Below are 21,934 nucleotides of genomic sequence, written 5' to 3' on the forward strand. Positions count from 1 at the left end.
GTAAGAAGTCTGTTAGTAAACAGAGGCAGAGGATAACTTGAGTAAGAAAAACTGTTATCATAGGTCTTCCCTATTGCGGGCTTTGATGTTACCAGCTGAGGGACTGAGGAATGCTGTTTTCACTACGCATTTAAAATGACTCTTGATCAATGAAGTAGGTTCTGTTCTTTCCTGACCCTAGGTTTAGATAAGTATTCATTAGGAATTTCCTATCACTTGCAATCTTTTCAAAAGGTTAGTTTCACTTGAACATCAGGATGTATTTTTTTCCCTATTCTACTGTTTCTACTGCTACCCTTTGACTTGAAAATCTTCATTGTAGCTTGAATGTAGTACTCTACTTTTTCAAGTCGCCTTTGTGGAAGTTATAGTATAATCTACCCAATATTTGTGGTCTCCTATATAAAAGTTAATGCTCTGGAAAAGCCAGTGATTACAGGGATTTCTAAATTTCCAGGTTATGCGTTGTCATGGCTGATCTGTGGCTGTTTTTGTTAAGTATTAAGTAAGTGCTGCAAGCCTAGGGTCTTAGTAAACAATGTCCTATAGATTTTGGATATGTGACTATTGTTAGGAGGTATGTATAATTTGAGGTTTTTCTGTTGTAAATCTCAGAGTGTATTCTGTTGTCCTGTTGACTGGTGGTTTAGGTTGGATGGGACCTTTTTGACTCCAAAGGCCCTAGAACTTGAATGCCTGTGGCCTTGGGGTTGTAGCTCACCTTGGATGGTGATGTACTTCAAAGCCTACTGAGGGTGGGCTGTGTTTGTGCTGCTATCTTGGAATTGAATTCTTCCTTCTCAAATTACTGCTGGTTGGCTTGATGCCATCATACTAGCACCTCAACTTGTTTTCTTAACACATTAGTAGTTTTCAAGGCTGTCTCCAATGCTGTTTTCTGTGATTCCCCAAAACATGCTGTCGAAGAAAGATTTAGCAGCACAGGTCAACTTTTTTTTTTTTTTTTTTTTTTAAATCATTTCTCAATTCCACAGCCTAAATGTTCTATTTTAAATGGAACTGATTTTTTTCTAACCTAAAAATTAGGAAACTTGCATTCAGTCCATACAGTGTGATGTTTTTACTGTATGTTGATTTGCCTTGCTTTTTCACATGCTTACAGTTACAATTTAAAGACATGCTCCTTCACTGACTGCTTGTTCTGAGTTGCTTTATTGCTGAGCCATAAATAAAGTATAAGCTGTAATAAATAGAAAGTTCTACTATTTAGAAGAAGAGAACTGGATCAACGTGACTTGTACTTGTCACTGTACCAAATACTTCATTTTCTTGGAGGCAGAATGTTAGCTTGATTACCTTATTTTCCTGGAGAATGAGAAAGTCCTTTCTGGCTGCTTCTGCAGTAAGGAAGGCCAAGAATTTCAGAAGGATGAGAGAGAAGAAAGAAGCTGAGTATGTATTTTGTTGCTTTTGTTTGGTTTTGTTTCCCAAGTGAGACCAAAGCATAGTTCAAAAGGAAGTACATGTGGATGCAGAGATGAGATGCATCTTCATGTTGGTAAGACTTTCAAGGAAATCAGTTGTGTAGCATTTTTTATGAGACTGCAAGAATTAAAAAATCTGTAAAGCTTTCGTTTTATCTGCCGGTGCATGTGTATGACATGGTGTCATGCTCAGTTGTTAAGAAGTTAAATTATTAGAGCATCAACACAGTGGGATAAATATATTTTAGGATATTCCAATTTGAAATAAAGTTACTTAAAGACTTTAAGAACTACATTGCAGTGCAGTTACCATGCTAAATCTTGATGTTTCTAGTTCCAGAGATTGTTTGATACTTTTATTGGAACTTCTATTTAAAAAAAAAAAAAAAAAAAGTTTTCCAGGCTGCTTTTCTTACCATTTGAAATATGTACCATTCCCCCTCCCCCCCCCCCCCCCCGAGTCTCTTTTAGCTAGGTATTAGTTACCTCTATTGATCTTAAGCATGCTACTGTCAGTGAAGAGAATACATGAATACATGGTGGTGATATAATCAATGTTAATGTGAAGTGTTCCAAAACCAAATGTTGGACATGAATCTCACACCATGCGTATTACCATAATACCTGAGTGTCTACAGGGAGTACATTAGAAAATTCTATTTACATTTGGGCTATTGTTGAACTGTCGTCTTCTCTTCAATAGATAAGTCTCCCTGCTGAAGGATTTTGTTTTGGAATTAAAAGCTATATGCATATAAGACTGCTGAAGAAACCAGACCAAACCAGTATGCCTTTCACTTAAGTGAAAGGTGGTTTGTGCCAGCCTTGAATTCAGGGGAGGGGGCCTCAGTGTAATCTTAAGGGTTGTTCTCAGAAGAATCTAGCTTCTGCATAATGAACTTTATCTTCATTGTAGAAGGCTGACAATGTGTGAAGCTGTTGATCTTTCTTCATCTGGAAGCTGTAATTGATTGCCAGATAACAAGTGTCCATTCAGGGTAATAAGGGAGTCGAAGGTAAAGATTGAGGCTTGGAACCTGATTCCATATTTAGTAGGAAAGAAACTTGTCTGATCTGTCAGGCCTTTGTGTTTCCGTCTGCAGCTCTGCTCTGTAGTCTAGCAGTGTTCACAGTAGAGATCATAGTATGTGTGTGTCCCAAAAGATCCAGTTTGTCGTAGGTTAAGGCTTAGAGCAGAAGCTTCCTGCTAAACTTTCTCCTAAAATGTCATTTATACGGAGGTGTGAGCAAATGTTTGGTCAAATTGTCATATCTCTGCAAGTATTCATATATTTGGGCATTTGAGGCCTGGTGTACAGGTGTTGTTGCACTTAATTATTTTCTGGTTACCAGTTGTGAAAAATTCAAACTACTGTGGAGAATCCACTGATTTCTTACATCTCTGTTTTGGTAAGGTAGAAATACGATATGACTGAGGATACTGAATGCCATGCAAAAGCTTGCAATTTCTCTGAGTTTATAATTCTGACTTTTGACATAACCAGTTGCTAAAGAAGTTATCTGAGACGTTTGGACTTCTCAGAAGAGTTCTGGCAAACAGAAGTCCTTCACAGGACATTATACTAGGACTTTTATACTAGAGGCTGTGTAGGGTTCTGAAAGCTAAATTGCTGCAGAAGAACCCACCCCCCACCCTGTCAAAATATACAGCAACTGGGTAGTGTTGGTTGGTTATTTTTTATTTTCTTAAATGACCAAAAGAAGCTTTGCAAAATCTGGTAGTGATTACAAGAAATAAAGAGAAGTTGCTTTTTAGGGCTCACTGTAATCGTTTAGGTAATCTTTGAGTTTGTTGTTGTTGTTTGGTTTTGGTTTATTTTTTTTTTGGAAGATAGTGGACGTTTGAGTGGCAGCAGTTGGTAGGAATGCCAGTCTGTCATTTAGCATCATTATAAATACGCCTCAATTAAGTGCTTGAGCTTTGAGTTGGTGAATTGGCTTTCAGAGGTAGGAATGAAGCTAGTTCAAGAAGGCTGTGAGTATATTTTTAAAACTATAGGTTTTGTTTATCTTGTTAGCAGCAGTAGGATTTATGAAATTTGTAGTTTGCATGAAAAGAGAATTCCAAAACCTTTTTTTAATAGTGCCATTTGAATGTACATGGTTATTACTTTCAGTCCTTTTTGTACTACTTTTCTGACAGTGTGTGTTGTCCTGTGGGATTGAAAAGCACAAAGTTGGTAAGTTGTATTTTAGTTGAAAAAATAAGGCTACAACATTTTGTGAGGTACTAGAGGGATATGTCACTAAAATACTTCATAAAGACTTTGGCATTAAATAACTTATTTAAAATAAAGCAACTGAAATGTTTCCAATTTGAAGATAAACTGAATGTTCAAGTAGTTGAAAAGACAAAAACAAAGAACACAGTTTGTGTAAATACAGAAGGCTATTTGTCTACATGATCTTTAAGACTGATTAAACAGTCGTAAGTGATTTAAATACAAATTAGAAAGCTGCACATCATGCTCGTGTAGGCTGAGCTCATCAGAAGCTCCTTTTATTCCCCCACTTCCCCCTATCTTCCTTCCCCTCCTGATGCCAGGAGCACTGCTTTACCTCCTCCTAGCAGCATCTGTAGGAGGCACCACCTGTACAAGGGTCTCTGCTTACTCCTGGCTCCTTACACATTGCTGATCCTGCTTCTTGATTGTCTGCCTTCCAAATAATACTACATTTCCTTGTGTGTGCTGTGGACTATGGTTTATGTCCTCATTTTCCCTTTTTCCTGTGATTTTTACTTGACTTGGATATTGATATTGTGATAGTCTAAACAATTTAAATAATACAGTGATCAAGGGGATTTGCTGAATCGGGAGGTTTTATGCTGGAAAATATTTTGCTCTTGTTGCTAGTTTGTTTTTTTTTTTTTTCCTTTTTTTTTTTTTTTATAGCTATAAATAGTTACCTAGTTGGCGTATCACACACTGCAGGCTCCATGACTCTTACACGCCTCTAACAGATTTTAGTTTTCACCAAAATTGACAAGGATATTCTGATACATGGAAGTTTACCCAAAATTTCTAGAATTCATTGAGTTAATTTGTTACTAAGTAACAGATGGTGAAACATTGACAAGTCGGTGGCATAAATCCTATCTTTGCATAGACCAGTGACATTTTTGGCTTTTTTGTAAAATACTTCACTGCAAGCAAGCTTTTTAGGAAATATAATTTATTTTATTTTATTTTTAGGAGCAATGGATGAGCTTCATAGCCTGGACCCAAGAAGACAGGAACTGTTAGAGGCAAGATTCACAGGAGTAGTAAGTGGCAGCACTGGGAGTACTGGAAGTTGCAGTGTTGGAGCTAAAGTAAGTTCTAAGAGCAGGTTACTCAGATCTGCTGTCTTTGAAATGTTATCTTATAGTGTCTCACTTATATATTGTCCATGCTATTTACTTGTAAAAGTACTGGAATGTAGTAGGGTCTCAGAAAAATCATTGTTAGTTGGTGATTTTGGTTTAAGTTAGGATTGTTTATCCTGAAATGATCTATGACCATATGAACATTGAATTGTTCTTAAAAACACCGAAGAATGGAGTTATACAGGCTTTTTCATGGTTTTGTTCTAGTGTACCTGTGATCAGAGGTGGAAGTTTTTCCCAATACTTAAATGGAGCTGTCTCTTCTGCAGATGGCCAATTATTTAACTGTTTTGTGTGAAATAGACTCACAGAGTCATGTGTGACCTATGTTTCCAAAATTAAACTTGTTGGAAGACTGATATATATGTAGATTAGCAAAGCCCTATTCCTTCAGCTTTTCCAGGCATTTATATCAATTTTATGTACTTTCATTATACACTTTTTGCAATCCGTCCATTTATGTTAAAACCAAGATATAACACTTCAGTGAAAACCTTATGAACATTAAATAGTATGGCTTAATTACCTTCCAGATGTTATATATTACCCTTCAGTTAACACATCTGCAAAATAAATCTATCTTTATAACAAATCCTATTCAAACTTACTTCAATTTCCAAGACTGTTTTCTGCAATACTGTTGCCTAAACAGGGTTACTCCATTTTGAGTCATTTGACCCTGATGACCAGATACTGAAAGATCACAAAGAACATGTACATATAGGCATTTTTAAACTAGAGACTGTTTTAGGGGGGCAAACCATTTTTTGTGTGTGTGTTTTTAGTGGTGTTTTTCTAGAAATCTTAATTCAGACGTGATCTAGTTATTCAGAAGATGTCACAGATCTATACTGTCCTGCAAGCTGATGCAGCGCTGGAATTTAATGCTTTGAAGCAAGCTGAGTGTGTGCCTTCAGAATAGTTGTTTTACTTCAAAGTATTTGTTCTGCCTTCCTATATGGAAAAAGAGAATAATCTAGCATTATAACATTTTTTTTATTAAAAAAAAAAGCTCAACTTATATTAACAGTTTTTCGTAAGTGAATATGGAGCAGACTCTTTCAATAGAATGTCCTTGTCATTCTTTGTTGAAAAGATCTTTGAATAAATCAGCCTTAGAAAAAGAATAAATACTGTAATTTGAAACTATTTCAGTTTTTTTATTTTTTTGCTCCACTAGTCTAAATTTGTCGTAATAGAGGATATATTTTGTTGTAAAAATGTACAATGATATTGTCAGTAGCTTGTATTTTTGCTGTTGAATGGATTAAGGAACTCTCTCTACAATAGCCTAGTGCCTGTCTTGGAGAAAACTAAGACATCATTTATTTTGAAAATTAAAATTATTAGTAGCTTCCAACACTTTCAGCAATATTGGGTGTATAAGCACATTTGTTGGAATCATTTTGTAGGGTTTCTCATTTAATGTTTTGCTATTTCCAAATGAGACTGAAACAATTTTGATATTTTAGTCGTTTTTTGTTTTACTTGGCTTAAAAGAAACTAAAATAGAGAACCATGTCAAAACATACACCCATCACGTTTCTTATCCCAGGGATATTACAGGGACTCTTACAGTTGATCATTTTTTCTTTACATGCATGAAATTTGATCACTGTTACTTTTTATAACTGCGAGTGATAATAAAGGACTAGCTGTTTTATAAATGTGTATGTAATATTGGGTATTGTATTTTTCTTGGTAGGCCTCAACAAATAATGAAAGTTCGAATCACAGTTTTGGAAGTTTGGGATCTTTAAGCGATAAAGAATCAGAGGTAAGTATACTGGGCGTATTTATTATTACCTAGAAATTTTAATGCTTACAAGTCATAATTTATATTCCACTTGGCTTTTAAAGTAAAATACAAAATACACATCTGGATAGGAGAAAGCATGCATTACTAAAAAGTACTGTTCTTTGGCTTTTAGTCACAAAACTAGATTTTGTTTACTAGTTTCTTCTGGTTTACCTATCTAGTCATGCAATGAGGATAAATACTACAGCTTTTGGTGCTGAAAATGCTTAAATACTTTGCTAACTTTTTTTCGAATAAGTGGTAATGCTTTTCATCGGCACAGATAAACTTTGACTAAGGTTTGGCTGAGACTTTGAAAATATATTTGTAATATTTGGTGTAGTAGAGTATCATTTCACAGCTGGACACGTGGGATGCAGAGGCAAAATGTTTTTTTCCAAGTCATGTAAATCTGATAGTCCAATCTACTTTTTCACTGCACAGTGTTTTAACCTCAAGCTATACTTCTGGGTAGGAATACGTACTGTATATTCCAATATATATCTCTATATACATTATATATATTCTAATACTTGAAATCTGAAATATAAGTATTTTTAAATGGTCTCTGTACCGAGCAGTTCAGTATTGCAAATTTGTGTTTTCTGAAAGTTCAGTCTTAATGACATTGAATAATGAAATATGGTTTCTTGACTCATTTTCAGAAGTTGTCAGTTGTATTCACTTAAATTAAATTTTAATTGTAATACCAAATACGTTAACAAGTTATTTTAAGAACAGAACTCTAAAAACATCTGTTTCTGATGTGCTGTAGTCCTATGGAAAGTACACTTTAATACCAGAAGCAAGGTGTCTTTTTATGGTGTGACAACAAAGGTTTCATAATAGAGAATTCCTGTTGTGGAAGGTAGTATAGAAATACAAAGACTTGCTCATATGGGAAGCAGTACCATCACTTGATGTGTTGAGAAAGAACTGCTGTATTACAACAGCTGTTGAGAGAAAAATGTAGAAATGCGAATCTCAGAAACGTTGAAATGAATTTGTAGCAAGAATGGCAGCTTCTTAGTAAACATGGTGGTACATGGTACATTCGTGTAATCATATTGTACTTTCATTGCTAAGTTACTAAAAAAAAGAAAAAACATTCTCACTTAGTTTTCCACACAAGTGGAAATTTTTCATTTTCCTGGTGTGTCAATTTTTCTTTTTTTTTTTTCCTCCACAATGGGTGCAGAAAAAACAACTGTAAGAATTACCTTTTTTTTTTTTTTTTTTTTTTTTTTTTTTGACTGATGAAAGCGTCTTGGATAATAGTTTTAGTAGACATACTTTACAAAGTAAACTTTGAACTGCAAAATAACTTGAAACCAAAATTTATTTTGTATTCAGTTCAGCATTCTGAGCAATAAATGTTAACTGGCTCTTCAATACCCAGACCTGTATTTCAGTTTCTTTTTAAACTTATATATTGCTACTATTTTATTAAATGCTTTGTTGGTATGGTGCATATTTCTTAATTTAGTGTTGTAACTGTGTGTATTAGCTGTTTATAGTTGGGATAAATCCTAAGTTGACTACCTCAGATTGTGAACAAGTGCTTCTGTTAGTTTTCCAGTATTTTTGGTGCTCTCCACCATTCCTTGTTAAAGTGGATTACTACTCCTTGTTTTGATTACAAATAAGTTCTTTTAATTCTAACTACTATTTTCTGTTTTCTGTAGATAATGAATTATTTAAAGTAGGAAAGCCTTGTCTGTGGCTTTATTTGTCCAGTTTGATTAGTTATTTAAATGTTTTGCTCTGCTTGCTTGTAGCTTTTCAGTTGCTTCAGTTCCCAATAATACAGAACCCTCATTATAAATGTAATTTCAGAAATAACTGAAGGTTTGATCTAATTGGAATTCATTATGTGCTGCTGAGAAAAACAGCACTGCTGTATTTATTTGTGCATAGCTATAAAGCTTTCGGGGGGGGGTGTAAGATTTAAAAGAAAGTACTTACGCAAAACTCACCTCATTCATTGTGCAAATGAAAAATAATAAAAGTTAAAAAACAAAAGGCACACTGGCGATGTCAGTGTTGAGACAAAAAAAAATCTGATTTTATTACACACTTTTTCCTACAGAAATTACTTCCTTAGTTACATTGTTACCAGTTTTTGCAATAATGGTAGAAAATATTTAACTATACATAAAATATATAGAAATTCTTCTCCTTTTTTTTTTAAGGAGATTGATTAGTTGAGAGTTGGTGCTTAAAATCTTTATTTCATAAAAGAGGATGTTAAAAAGCCAAGATTTAAAAGTATAAATATATGAAGAAAAGACTGAGGGGAACCACATTAGAATTGAGAAGCAAGCTAGGATCAAGGCCATGATGGTCAAGGCTCTGCTAATATGCCAAGCTGTGGGTAACTTTAGCATAGCTTCAAAAGCTAACTTTGTGTAACTTCCAAAGTATTTTCTTGCCTATGAAATAGCAGGATTTTAATCTGAATCTTGGCAATAGGTAAATCCTTCTGAAGTGATTGAAAGCAGCACGAGTTGTTGTTTACTGGGAGGATACGCCTCAGTCCCATTAGACTTTGGTTTCTTGTAATTTGTATGATTCCATCCATTAGAAAGGATTTTGGAGAACATTTGCTAGTGATAGATGCACACTGTACATTGCCATGCGAATATTGTGTTTAGAAAAGGATGATCATGACCTTGTTGGGTAACCTCATTAGTAACCTCATTAGTATGCTAATACTTTCTAGTTTGGGAAGTTAAATTAAATGTTGAAAGAAATCAGAAGAGCTTGAGGAAATAGACATTTATGAATTACTTGAGTTTTAGTTTTAAAACTACATGTATAAACCTGTTTGAATGTCTGGTTTTTAAATAGAAGACATCAGTCGCTGCAGTTGGAAACTAATTTTCTTCAGGGAGAATTTTAAATGCTTAAGCGTTAATTAGCTTGTAAACAAGTTTTTTTGGCTTGATATGGTAGGTAAAACTGACTACATTAGAAGGATAACTGCAAAATTAAAAGCTGGAAAATGCGAATAGGATGAAAGTGCGTGGCTAAATAGTTTCAATCCAGTTATATGGAGAGAGAGCTTAATGCCAACTATTTACCTGACAGCAATTGCAAATGATTAAAATAATATTTCTGAGGTACACTTTCTGCTTTTAGAATCATGTCATCGTAAGCTAACTCCATTTTCAGGAGTCCGTGTTGTTCAGTTGGCTAGTGTACAATAGCATTGTAAAGTGCACAGATTTTAGTTGGAAGAGTTTATTTCATATAATGTTTAATACATATATGTGATTTGAACTTAATTTGTAGCCTGCTAATATGATGGTTATAATTGTAAAGCTTCCAAAGGTGGTTTTGTGAAGCTATCCAAAAAATGATTGCCTATAAACAGTATATGCTATAGATAAGGAAGTTAGAGCTTTCTTGTCCTGACTTTCCACTTGTAGGCTGATAATTTTCTATACATCACAAGTAACCTCAAGTGGTTCTTTGCCACAATATATGTTTTGGGATTTTTGCAGAAAATGTTTGAAGGTACCCATGTGAAGTTCTTGGAACTGAAACATACTCGAAATGCTTTTAGTGATAGGTTTGAGATTTGAATTATGACGACGTTTGCTATATTGGAAAATAATGCTTTAAGCACAAAATTATTCACAAACTTGGTGAAATGATGAAATATTGGTATCATAAAAGAATGAAGCATCTCATCACTGATGGCAAATTTAGTCTGAGATATTTTGTACCGTAAGATTTTAGCTTATCTCACAATGCTGTAGCAGTGACATAAGTGAATAGAGTTGTTGGATCACATTGTTTTTGTTCTTTGTAGACTCCAGAGAAGAAACAGTCAGAACCTTCTAGAGGAAGGAAAAGAAAAGCAGACACTCAGAGTGAAAGCAGCCAAGGTAAACTAAACTGTACATGAATTATATGGTTATTTTATACATTCGATCAAATTATAGACTTAAAAATTCTGCATTTTTGCTTGCGTAAGACGAGTCTTGGTTTTTGGATGATAAACTACGCATCTTCCCACCCCACTGAAAATTTATCTGCCACTGGAAGGGACAGGCAAGTAAAACTTGAGCCGTGTTGATAATAGCCTGTAAGAATTGTGCACTGCTCTGCGTGTAAGTTGCAGCTGTGATGGCATGCTGTGTAGTTTTAAAATCGTAGCAGTTCTTTTCATCAAAAATACCTTTGTGGTTTCTATTTCTCTTCAGTACATAAGGAGAAAAATGGTTTACTGATTATAATATGTGATTGCTTAGTTTTGAGGTATATTTAAAAATGATTGAATTCTATTCTTCCTTACAGTGTGTACAGTATAGTGCTGTAGAGGGGTGGATGACACTCAGGATGAAACAAACTTTCCATTCAGTGTTTACAAAGCATGGTTATTGTTGTTCCTCTCTCTAATGTGACTTTTGAGGGGAGGAAATGGTGGAAATTTAATTTCAAGACAAAAATTAATCAAAAGAGGAGAAGAACTAGTTATGATAACATCTGCATTAGATTCTTTTTGTTTCTAAGCTAAGAAATGCTATTTCAGATTCATACTCAATGTGCTCCATATCTGGAGGGCTTCATGATGCAACATACTATTAGTTGAAGAATTATGTGGTTTGACTAAAATGAATTTCTTTGTAAGTGTTACTTCATAGAGACCTGGTTTGTTCAAAGAACTTGAATGAGATTTCCTATTTCCATTGTTCTAGTAGCTCATCCTTCCTGCTACCAGTAGGAGTTGAAATCAGAGATGATAGAAATTTTATAACTTTTTGGCATAAATTATAACATGATTATAATGTTTAATAATTACTATTTTACTGTCAGCAGCAGTGAAACTGAGTAGTCTGAACTGCAGCATTCGTAAAGAACTGTCCTAGGAAACTGCAGAATATTGGAGTCGTAGAGTTGAAGCATAGCAAATTCAACTATTACAATGAAAAATGAAGAACAAGCTCTTGTCTACAGCATACCTAGGATTTTGACTTCCATAACATACAAAATAATCCATAAATGTTGAATAAAAGTAGTTCTTAGAATATGGAGGTAATTAGAAAGTAGGTTAAAATCAGTGTGAATCTACATGGAATTGGCTGTGCCAAAATAAGTTGATGTATTTCATCAGTGCAGTTATGTAACATGACGTAGAGTAGACTTTCTCTACCAAAAAAAAAAAAAAGCAGTCTTTCTGATTTATCTAGATGAGAGCAAATTTTAACTTGATAAAGTGATATATAGGAATTAAGCATGGAGAAATCTAGCAGAATTACCTGGTAGGTAAATACCAGGATAACTAGTTATATGTATGCAAAATGGGTAACTTCTGGAGGAGTTAGCTCTATGCTATTATAGGTCTTTGAACGGTTTTATCTAAACATTTCTGGTAAAAGTCTTAACACAGAGAATGCTGCCAAATGTTTCTGTTTCTTCATGGTGACTGTTAGTGACAAAAAACTATGCATCAATGCCAATACAGAGGCATGTTGGACTAGTAAGAGGTGTTGAGGGCTGAAGCGATAGGAAAGTTTGAAAGTCTTTGCTTAAAAAGGGCAGAGATGTAACTTCGGACCTATGGTTAATGATGTCCTAATTTATTGCAAAAAATCCTTTCTGTAAAGAAAAAAAATTTGAACAGCGGTATACATACAAGATATCTCCTAACAGGTAGTCTGACCAGTTTTCAGTTTTATCTTAAAGCATAATAGAGGAGAGTATTTATGCCATTGGATATAGCCTTGGTGACATCTCTGGAATGTCGCATATGGGTTGGGTCACTCGTGTCAAAGAGTTCCAGTTGATTCTTCTGAAGTCTTGATACTGATTATGATAAAAGAAATTCTATTCCCTTTTTCTGCTCTATCTCCCTAGTGAACGCTGTGACATAGCTGATTATTAATCATACTGTGAGGAATGGAAATACTTGTCATCTTCCATGCCCACGCTGTTTCTGGCACTTAGGGAAATCCTTGGGCTGAACATGTGGGCAACTCACCTGAAGCATTATTGATAGGTTAATTTGGTATTTTGGATGTGGGTGAACTTTGAGATAGGGTTTGAAAAGGGGAGGGACTTGGTGCTAATGGTTTCATCTGTAGAATGAGAGATGAGTTTCCTGTTATGAAGAAGAGGTCTAGACTCACAGCTAAGTCTGTACTAAATCAGGTTTAGAATTGAAGTGTGACTTCATGTCTGATTTCTCAATGAATGGAATGTGCAAATCTGTTTGTTGTGGCCAGTCCCTTAATTATCTGCATGGGGAGAGCACATATTAACACATCAAAGAAAAGGAATTAACGTGTTAAACTTTGCAATAATTACTGTACATGTAAAAATGTAAGATATTTATAAATAATATATTTATTCTCATGCATTTGTTTCAGGAAAGAGTATTGGGGGACGTGGTCACAAGATTAGTGACTATTTTGAGGTAAGATTTTTTATAGTTTTTTTTTAGGTTACTTTTTTTGTTGAAAGCAATTTTAGATGGTACTTGTGAACTCAGGAGGATTACCAAACTACAGTGACAGCACAACATTGCATTGTACTTAGTAGCCTACCCTAATTCAAGTTTTGCGTGAAAATATTAGATATAAGAAACTCTAGCTTTTCTTCAGATGATGCACTTTTTTTTTTTTTAATGTAAATTTGTGTTAAGCCTTGAAGTAGAGCTGTAGTGGTTTTGTGGTGCAGCCTGAGTTAAAAGGCAAAAAACATTTTCTTTCACACTTTTGATGACCAAAGGCTACAGTAACACGAGTAATGCAATCTAGATTACAAATTCTTTCTACAGATGAGCTGTGTCATTCAGTGTTTGTATAATATATTTTAATCAAAAAGCTTGACTGATTTGAGGGTCATATCTTCTCTTCAGTACCAAGGTGGAAACGGCTCTAGTCCAGTTCGAGGTGTACCTCCTGCAATCCGATCTCCTCAGAATTCACATTCCGCCCCTTCTTCTGTAAGTTTGTGAACTTCATGACTGCTGGAGATAGTTTAATGGTCTAAAAGTAGCATAACTAGAAAAAAAAAAATCTGTATATAAAGGAAATTTTTTCAAAGGAATGAATTAATTCTCTAAACAGCAAAAATAATAAAAAAAATAAGTTAAATGTTAAAACTAAAATTTTCTAGAACTAAACTTTTAACAGTGGGACTTTTTTTCTAAAACCAATACAAAGTACAAGGTAATTATGTGAACTGTTATAAAAATCTTAAAATGTTTTACTGACACTTACTCATAAGCCTCAAACGAAAATGAGTATTTTCATTAATTACAAGGAAAATGAACTCCTGTCTTAGGACTTGAATGCTGAGCTTTTGATAAATCATGAGTTTTAAAATAATCGATAAATACTTTGCCTGTATCTTTTTATAATTATCTTCATTAGTCACAATAATTTTTTTTCCCCTCATATGCATGATTTTAGTGTTAGAATCACATGCATATGCCTAAATGGCCAAACAGCTTCTGTCAATTACAGAAAGGGTTTATTTTTTCTGTTGGTAGACCCTGGTTTTATTCCACATACTTTCAATTTCAGACATCCTTTTATTCTTGCGAACAGTATGGAGAATAATAAAGATTGTGGAATTTGGCTTGAAAACTGTCTCATTCATACAATCTAGTGGGCTTGGGGAAGTATTCAGTAACAGAATTTGTGTTCTGATCAGCACTAGCTTCCCCTTTCAGGTTCTCCCATGGGAAATAACCTCTCTGAAAATAACTCTTATTATTTTGAGTTGCAAATGCTTAGAAGCAGAAAAATAAATCTCTGGAAGATTAGCATTGCCTTATGTCAATCTTGTATTGTCTTAAATCTTTCAGTCTGTTTCCCAAGAGTGACAGTCATAGTTTTCTCAGAGAATATATTGCATCCTTTCTAGAATACAAGTGATGTATAACAGCATAGTGGTAGTTCTTGATGCAGGGTACCTTGTGTAGTAAAGGTACCATATTTCTCTGTTCGGTATGATTTTCCTGCTATGAGTTGTAAACAAGGTTATGTTCATAATTGAATATTACAGTTATATCTAAAAAATCTTTGTTTTCATGCATTCCAGGTTCGACAGAATAGTCCTTCTCCTACTTCATTAGCTTTTGGGGACCACCCTATCACGCAACCAAAGCAGTTATCTTTTAAAATTACTCAGGTAAGCACTTTGGAGTAGAGCTATCCTGTATCAATTCAGACTATAGAAAACTCATGTTTATTTATTTGTCTTTCAACTGTTTTAGAACTCTTAAATGATTTCAAGTTCAGCAGCTTATAGTTTAAATCTTTCAGATTAGTTTTGTATTGTGTTCTGCTTCCAGTATTAGATGTCAATGTGCTGGCATGCTTTTATAAAAGTTCTTAGCTGTTGCATGATCTTAGAAGGGGAGGCTTCTCTTTCAGATAATATTTAGGGCGGCACCTGCTGTTGTCATATTACTGTTCAAATAAAGTATTGAGAAAGAAAAATGAGCTGTTAATCAAAATGTGATATAGTTCCTGTCAGGACTTTTAAAAACTGATAGCACCTGTTTTATCTTCTCTGCCATTTCTAATGTGATTTGTTCTCTTTCACAAGTTAGTTAGAACAAGGCTACTTCACCTGTTGACTAAATACAGAGGACTTGGAGTAATTAGTTGACATCTACATTCTTGTCCTGCTTTATATGCTTATTTGTGAACAATAACTTGTCAATTGGTGATGAAATATTTTCACACTGTTAGTGGTTTTGTCTCAACTGCTTCCAGCCTTCCTAATGATAGGAGAAAGTAGCTTTGAATGTGAACCTTCCACGTCATTTCCAAAATTCATTAAAATAATATGTGCTGGACTGCTTAAATGTTGCTGAAGTAGCTTATTTCTCAATATAACCAACATGAGAAAAATAATGCTGTAATTGTTAAAGAAAATGGTTAAATATTTCAAAATGTTCTTTTCAGACTGATCTCACAATGTTGAAATTAGCTGCACTAGAAAGTAATAAAAATCAAGACTTGGAAAAGAAAGAAGGTCGTATAGATGACTTACTCAGGGTAAGTATTAGACATTGTTAGTGTTAGGTAAAGAAATCTACAGTGTTAGACATTGTAGACAGCACTAGGTAAAGATATCTACTCACAACAAGCAGTGAATTCTTAGCAAATATTTTAAATGTTCGAATAATTGATGTTTTTCAAAGTTACTCTAAATGAAAAAGTTAAATATATATATATTTTTTTTTTTCTGAAAAATCTGAGAAGCCTATAAAATAAATGCAGAAGGTTTTTTTCTGCTTCCGTATTACAGCTTACTAATTATTAAATACATTTATAGACTGTCTGAAGTTACAAAAATGGTTGATGCTGTTTAGCAAGCAGTTACTTAATTCCTTAAGTTACATAATTTCATATAATAGATTTTGTCTTAGTTGTGAACAGCAGTCATCAATGGGGCAGCTGTTTGCAGTTTCAAAATGGAGGTGATTGTGACAAACTGTTACAGACACTAACTCTTTCATAAGAAACTTATACTATCCTGTAGTCTAAGACATCTTTAGAGATATAGGAGTCTTAATGCTTGTGCTCCTGAAAGTAGGGTTGGAGAGGTATTATGATGTATTTAAACTGCATACTAATGAAACAAAAAGTACTCCGTTCACAAGTCATAGTCTGTTCAGTATTTATATGTGTGCAAACACACATTTATCCATGAAACAAGACATAAAATTGTACTTATAGGCTTCTTGGGTGCCTGTTTTAGCACAGTTCTATAGTATGTGACATAAAAAGCTAATCTCCAAAAAGCAGGAAAAAAAAATAAAGAAAAAAGGTCCATTTAAACAAGATAACATTGGTGTGTTTTTCTACGGCAATAAGATGAATATAATATAATAGGAATATAGGGAACTTAGTATGCTTTCTACTCAGTTGAATTTTCTCACAATGAAAATTCACAATGATAAAAGCTTGATTTCGTATGACACACTAGAATTTTGCATTATTTCAGTAACAATATACAAAGGATCTGGAGCTAAATTAAATTTTCAGTTTAATACTGGAGGACTGTAAAAGCAATCAGCACAATGCTTTTATAGAAAGAAAATAAATACAGGCTGAATGCTCTGTATTACAGAATGTGGCTCAGTGTAAAGGAAATAATGTTCTTAAATGCAGTTTCATTCAAGTTCATTCCTATTTTTCCAATAGGAAGAAAAGCATCCTTCACAGATCTATCCTAATATGTAGAAATCAGATTTTTTTGAATACTTTTGAATATTTATGTATGTGCTTACTTCAGTCATGTGAAAGAAGATACATATGTTGAAAGTAGATAACTTTGTTTTCTCTGACTGCTGATAAAAGAAATAATGAAACACTATTTTTTAATACTTTTTTATATTAGGCTAACTGTGATCTTAGAAGACAAATAGATGAACAACAAAAGCTACTTGAAAAATACAAAGAAAGGTTAAACAAATGTATTTCAATGAGCAAGAAGCTTCTAATTGAAAAGGTAAGTTTACTGTTTTTACAATGTTTGTGATAAAAACTAAGTGTTGTAGAACTCCATTATGATTCCTTAGTTTTAATTTTTCTGTAACTTTTTCAAATGAATCCCTGAGACGAAAACTTCGTATGCATGGTCTCTATCTGGAAGTATGCATTCTTTTATAAGTCTGAGTATCAAAACGAAATGTTGAGCCTTTTTCAGATTGTGAAAAATTTTGCTTTTTAAAACTTTTTTCCCCCCCTCACGAGTAATTCAGGTATAACACATCATTAAAGATAATAATTTAGGATGCAACTAATTTTCTGGATAAAATTTAAGATTTTAAGTGGGTGAAAACATTTTTTGAACTTACTCTGTTGTGGAGAAGAGACAGATAATCTTTGTGAGATGTATATGTGGCTGAGATAATTTTTGATGTAAAATAATAAATGCTATCTCAGAATTAATGGAAGCAAGGACATGAAGATGACCATTTGCTGCCTTCATACTACTTTGAAAGAAATGTCTATTTCAAATGTAATGCCAATTATATTTGAACTAGCAGCACTTTTCCGTAAAAGACGAGGATACCTTGTTTCCCTTCCTCTTCTTTAAAATCGTCTTATTAAAAGAATAACTAACAAAAAGTGAATAGAAAATCATTTTATTAAAAATCAGGATATAAATTTTTTAAGGTAAATAGCCGAGTCTGTTCCCTAACACCAGCTGCTAGATGCTGTTGTCAGATAGAAGGGTGCAACCTGATCTTGTAGATTTTTAGGAGGAATTTCCTTGCTAGCATATCATAAATAAATTATTTCAGTCCTTTTTAAATTCCAGCGTGAGGGGAATAGAAGGAAAAGATGCATCATCTATGCTGCTAGGTGAGCAGCTTCATACCAAGAATATCACATAGGCACGCCATGCTGGCCTCTTCAGTCTGGAAGTCTGTTAACACAACAGTCCTTCATTCCATCAACTTCTCACTATGTGGTATTGGGCCATAGGCCCAAGAAGAAACCTACCTACAGTGTGTTCCTACCTAGCGATTCTTGAACCCAGTCACTTTGGTACAAGTAGTAAATCAGATATCCTGTCAAGGGAGTTTCCAGGTCAACGCAAATAGATACACTTCTAATATCTAAACAGGTTTGTTTAATATAATAGACATGTACAGGCATAGTCTTAATTATACACTTAAATGATGCTGACACTCTGTTAGTTCTGCTGCGTTTACAAATAAAATGTTTTATTAATTATGAAGACAAGTAAACTTCGTAGAGAAACTAAGTCTAACTCATTTTTTTGGTGTATAAATATCATCAGTACCAATTCTGAAAAGTGCAGATGAGCTCTGCAGAAGTGGGAATAAAAGGAGCAAAGTAATAAAGGATTTTTTTCATCTACTGTAATTTTTCCTCTCCCTTAGAAAGCTGTTGGGGGAAAAAAAGCTGAGTACTTTAGTGACTTTTTGAATATTTTAGTATTACTAAATGTGAATATATTTTGTTTTCTTAGAGCACACAAGAAAAGCTGGCAAGCAGAGAGAAGAGCATGCAAGACAGATTACGCCTGGGGCATTTTACAACAGTTCGTCATGGTGCTTCATTTACTGAACAGTGGACAGATGGCTTTGCATTTCAAAATCTTGTGAAGTTAGTCAATGCAATATTCTTAAAATTCTCAGTAATTGTTAGTTCCCTCTAGTGGATTTTTTTTATTACTGAGATTCTAGGATTAGAGCAGTTTTTCATACATTATATTTTGCTTTGCCTTTTGAAGACTGAGGATACAGTACAGGACTCCCTTAACCAGCTGAGAGAACACTATGGCTGGATGTCTTTGGAAGATGATTCGGATTCACTTGATTTTAACTGTCTTTACAAAACAATGTGAATGTACTAATTGAGCAGAATGTAATTGTTCAGCTTGGCTAGTAGAAGGAGCTGGGAAACTAAATCTGTGATTTTTTTTCAAGCAGCTAGCTGGGGATCATTGGGACGGATGAAGTCTGTGAAGTTCTCATTGGTCACATAGGTGTTCTGCATGTGCATGGTTGTAGCAGCTTTTTCAGGCAACGAGCTCCTCATTGCAATGAAAGATGAGGGACAAATCTGGCAGCCTTAGATAGTCTAGCCCAAATGGATGGAGGAAGGCAGCCAGCTGGAAGTGAGCTGCTGCAACAGGTCTTGCAGCAGAGATGGGGCCAAGGAAGAGCAGCCTGGGAGACAATTGGAGATGGTGGTAAAGTAATTATGCAGCGCATCAAAAGATATATATTGGTAACGAGTCTGATTCACTCTTTGGATCTATATATTTGAGTAACTCACCAAGATTTTAGTTTTTGAAGGGATTGTGTAGTCTTAGCATTTTGTGATTGCATAGGATGTTTATTTATTTATTTATTTTTTTAAAAGACAATCTGTGTATGTGGTTTGCATAAAAGCCGTAATTGTCATAAAACGAAACGGATGATTTGTTTATCATGGTCAGATCAAATTCAGTATTTGGCCTCTAAAAATCAGCTACTTCCTATTGACTCTGCTGCTTTTCTTTTGGCAGTATAAAACAAGGTATCTACTAGCTCAGGTGCATTTTTCTTTTCAGTGCAGGAATAATGTATAATACTTTTAAATAAACAAACTGCAACAACAACAAAAAATACTTCAAACAAAAAAACTACTTCAAAATTAAATTGTGACAAAACTTCTGGAAAAATCTTCCACCTAGTAAAGAATCATAGTTATTTTTCCTAAGAAACAATTTCAGATATACAGTAAATTTTATTAAAAAATCTTAACTTCATCAATTTAAAAGATAGTTCTTTAAAAATGTAAAATGGTGAAACTTTAATAAAGCTTTTTTTGGGGTTTACAGGCAGCAAGAATGGGTGAATCAACAAAGGGAAGACATTGAAAGGCAAAGAAAGCTCCTGGCCAAGCGAAAGCCTCCAACTACAAATAATTCTCAGGCACCATCTGCCAATTCTGAACCCAAGCAGAGGAAAAATAAAGCTGTGAATGGGGCAGAAAACGATCCCTTTGTTAGACCCAATTTACCACAGCTGTAAGTTTAACATTTCAATCAGTCTTTTACATAAATTCTCAGATATTGTCTGTGTGAGTTCCATTCAAATAACAGCATAAAAAGACACTCAGTATATTCAGCAGCTATATTCTTACTGAGGACTTGCTGATGTTAGGGAAATTTGCACCACTGCCTATGAAGATGCCGTACAATTGCCCAATTTATTTTTGGTAGTCACCAGAGAAAGGCCTGTTCTGTATTTACGCAATGTTCCTTCTTTTTCATAATCCAGAGGAGTCCTTATTCTGATTTCTCACTCGTGCAATGTTACTGATTTCTGTTGAACTGTTATTTGTCCACATTGATTTAGGAACCTCTTCTTCCGTTAGAGATAATTTTATTTATTTTTTTATTTATCAGTCTTTATCTGACAGAAAAAGCTTTTTTTTGCCTTAGTATTTGAAAATGTGTCTGAAAAAAAAAAAAAAAACAACAAAACAACAACAACAAAAAAACTTTTTCCCCCTTCTGAATGCAGATCCTGAGTTCAGCTGTCTATTATGGTTACTGATCTATTTCACATATTGACACTGGAAATTTATTGTCATTTACACATAAAAATTGAATTTTCAGTTCTTTAAGTTTTGTTGTTTTTTTTTTTTCCTCCAAACAGAAGTGGTACCATCCAGGGCACAGGCAGATGTGTTCTTGACATTTAATTGAGTATTTTGAGAAGTTGCTTTTTACAGATACTAGTTACTGCCCTTGATGCTGAGAGGCTGCAGCTGATGGTGTATTTTTTTTTTTTAAATAAAAAGTAAATAAGTAGGTTTAAAAAGACTAGTAAGTTAATATTTCTCTTTGCAGAAGTAGCCTAAGTGTGTTGCACATCATCACGTCACCTGTCACTTGTTGGAGGTGGTAATTTATACCTCGAAGGAAGGGAACTTCTAAATTCCTTTGGTTACATCTACAAAATCATATGTTTTGACCATCAGTTTGAAGACAGCTGCACATATTTTGCATAATATATCATTCTTAAAGATCACATTGTGAAATTGTTTGGCTGTGACAAAAATATCAAAATATAATAGTAAGGCTGGCAATATAAGCAAATATTGATTAGTGCTACTCGTTTTTTGGCAGAGAGCTGAAGAGTGTTCACTCAATTTGATCCTTTAGCAATACTTAGTGCGTACACTTCTTTTTGGAACATAATACTTCTGAGTAGTATGGCAAAGATTACTGTCCTGTTAAAAATAACTTTTTTGTTTGAATGTGATATCTCTTGTTATTAAAAGTAACGTTTAAGGAATGAAAAATTACAGAACTTTTAATTCACTTTTAATTTTAATTTACAGGTATGTTATCTTTGCCTGTATATAATCATTGTGTTCTTATACAGTATATGCTTCTTATGCAAGTCTCTGTATATTTCATAGTAAGAGAAGGCAAAGGCTTTTTTTCAGTTGATAATGAGATTATGAATTACTAGGATGGGCATCCAAGCAATATTTTCAGAACATTTGAGTCAATGTGGCTCTAACCAATTCTTACTTTCACAGTAATCAGGAAAAAAGATCTTTGCTTTGAATGTGTACCCCATCAGCAAGAGAGTAGTACGTTTATGGTTGATGGACTGATGTTAATGCTCTAGATTGTATGTGGGGCATTTTCTTGTGTAGAGACCACCTTTAAGGTTCCCCATTAATAGTGAAAGTTCATAACAGTGTTTTCCACCTTTCAGGAGCTGATAATATAAATATAAAAATTTATTTTCAAATATGCAAACCAGATTTTTGTTTTAGATGCCTTCCA

General features: G+C 34.1%; 1 protein-coding gene across 6 annotated transcripts in view; it reads left to right on the forward strand.

The window, feature by feature from the left end:
• Window positions 1-21,934, forward strand: part of TLK1 (tousled like kinase 1) — a 68,045-nt gene that overhangs the window by 22,475 nt on the left and 23,636 nt on the right. For all 6 annotated transcript variants that reach the window (XM_084524459.1, XM_084524460.1, XM_084524455.1 and 3 more), the window contains 10 exons: window positions 4,661-4,779; window positions 6,539-6,610; window positions 10,449-10,524; window positions 13,009-13,055; window positions 13,500-13,586; window positions 14,690-14,779; window positions 15,562-15,654; window positions 17,003-17,113; window positions 18,608-18,744; window positions 19,967-20,155. In XM_084524459.1, the coding sequence (XP_084380585.1) occupies window positions 4,666-4,779; window positions 6,539-6,610; window positions 10,449-10,524; window positions 13,009-13,055; window positions 13,500-13,586; window positions 14,690-14,779; window positions 15,562-15,654; window positions 17,003-17,113; window positions 18,608-18,744; window positions 19,967-20,155 (1,016 nt within the window). In that variant the 5' untranslated portion in view covers window positions 4,661-4,665. The remainder of the gene's footprint in view (window positions 1-4,660; window positions 4,780-6,538; window positions 6,611-10,448; window positions 10,525-13,008; window positions 13,056-13,499; window positions 13,587-14,689; window positions 14,780-15,561; window positions 15,655-17,002; window positions 17,114-18,607; window positions 18,745-19,966; window positions 20,156-21,934) is intronic.

This window comes from Aythya ferina (genome assembly GCF_964211825.1).
Source record: "Aythya ferina genome assembly, chromosome: 6".
Taxonomy (NCBI): domain Eukaryota; kingdom Metazoa; phylum Chordata; class Aves; order Anseriformes; family Anatidae; genus Aythya; species Aythya ferina.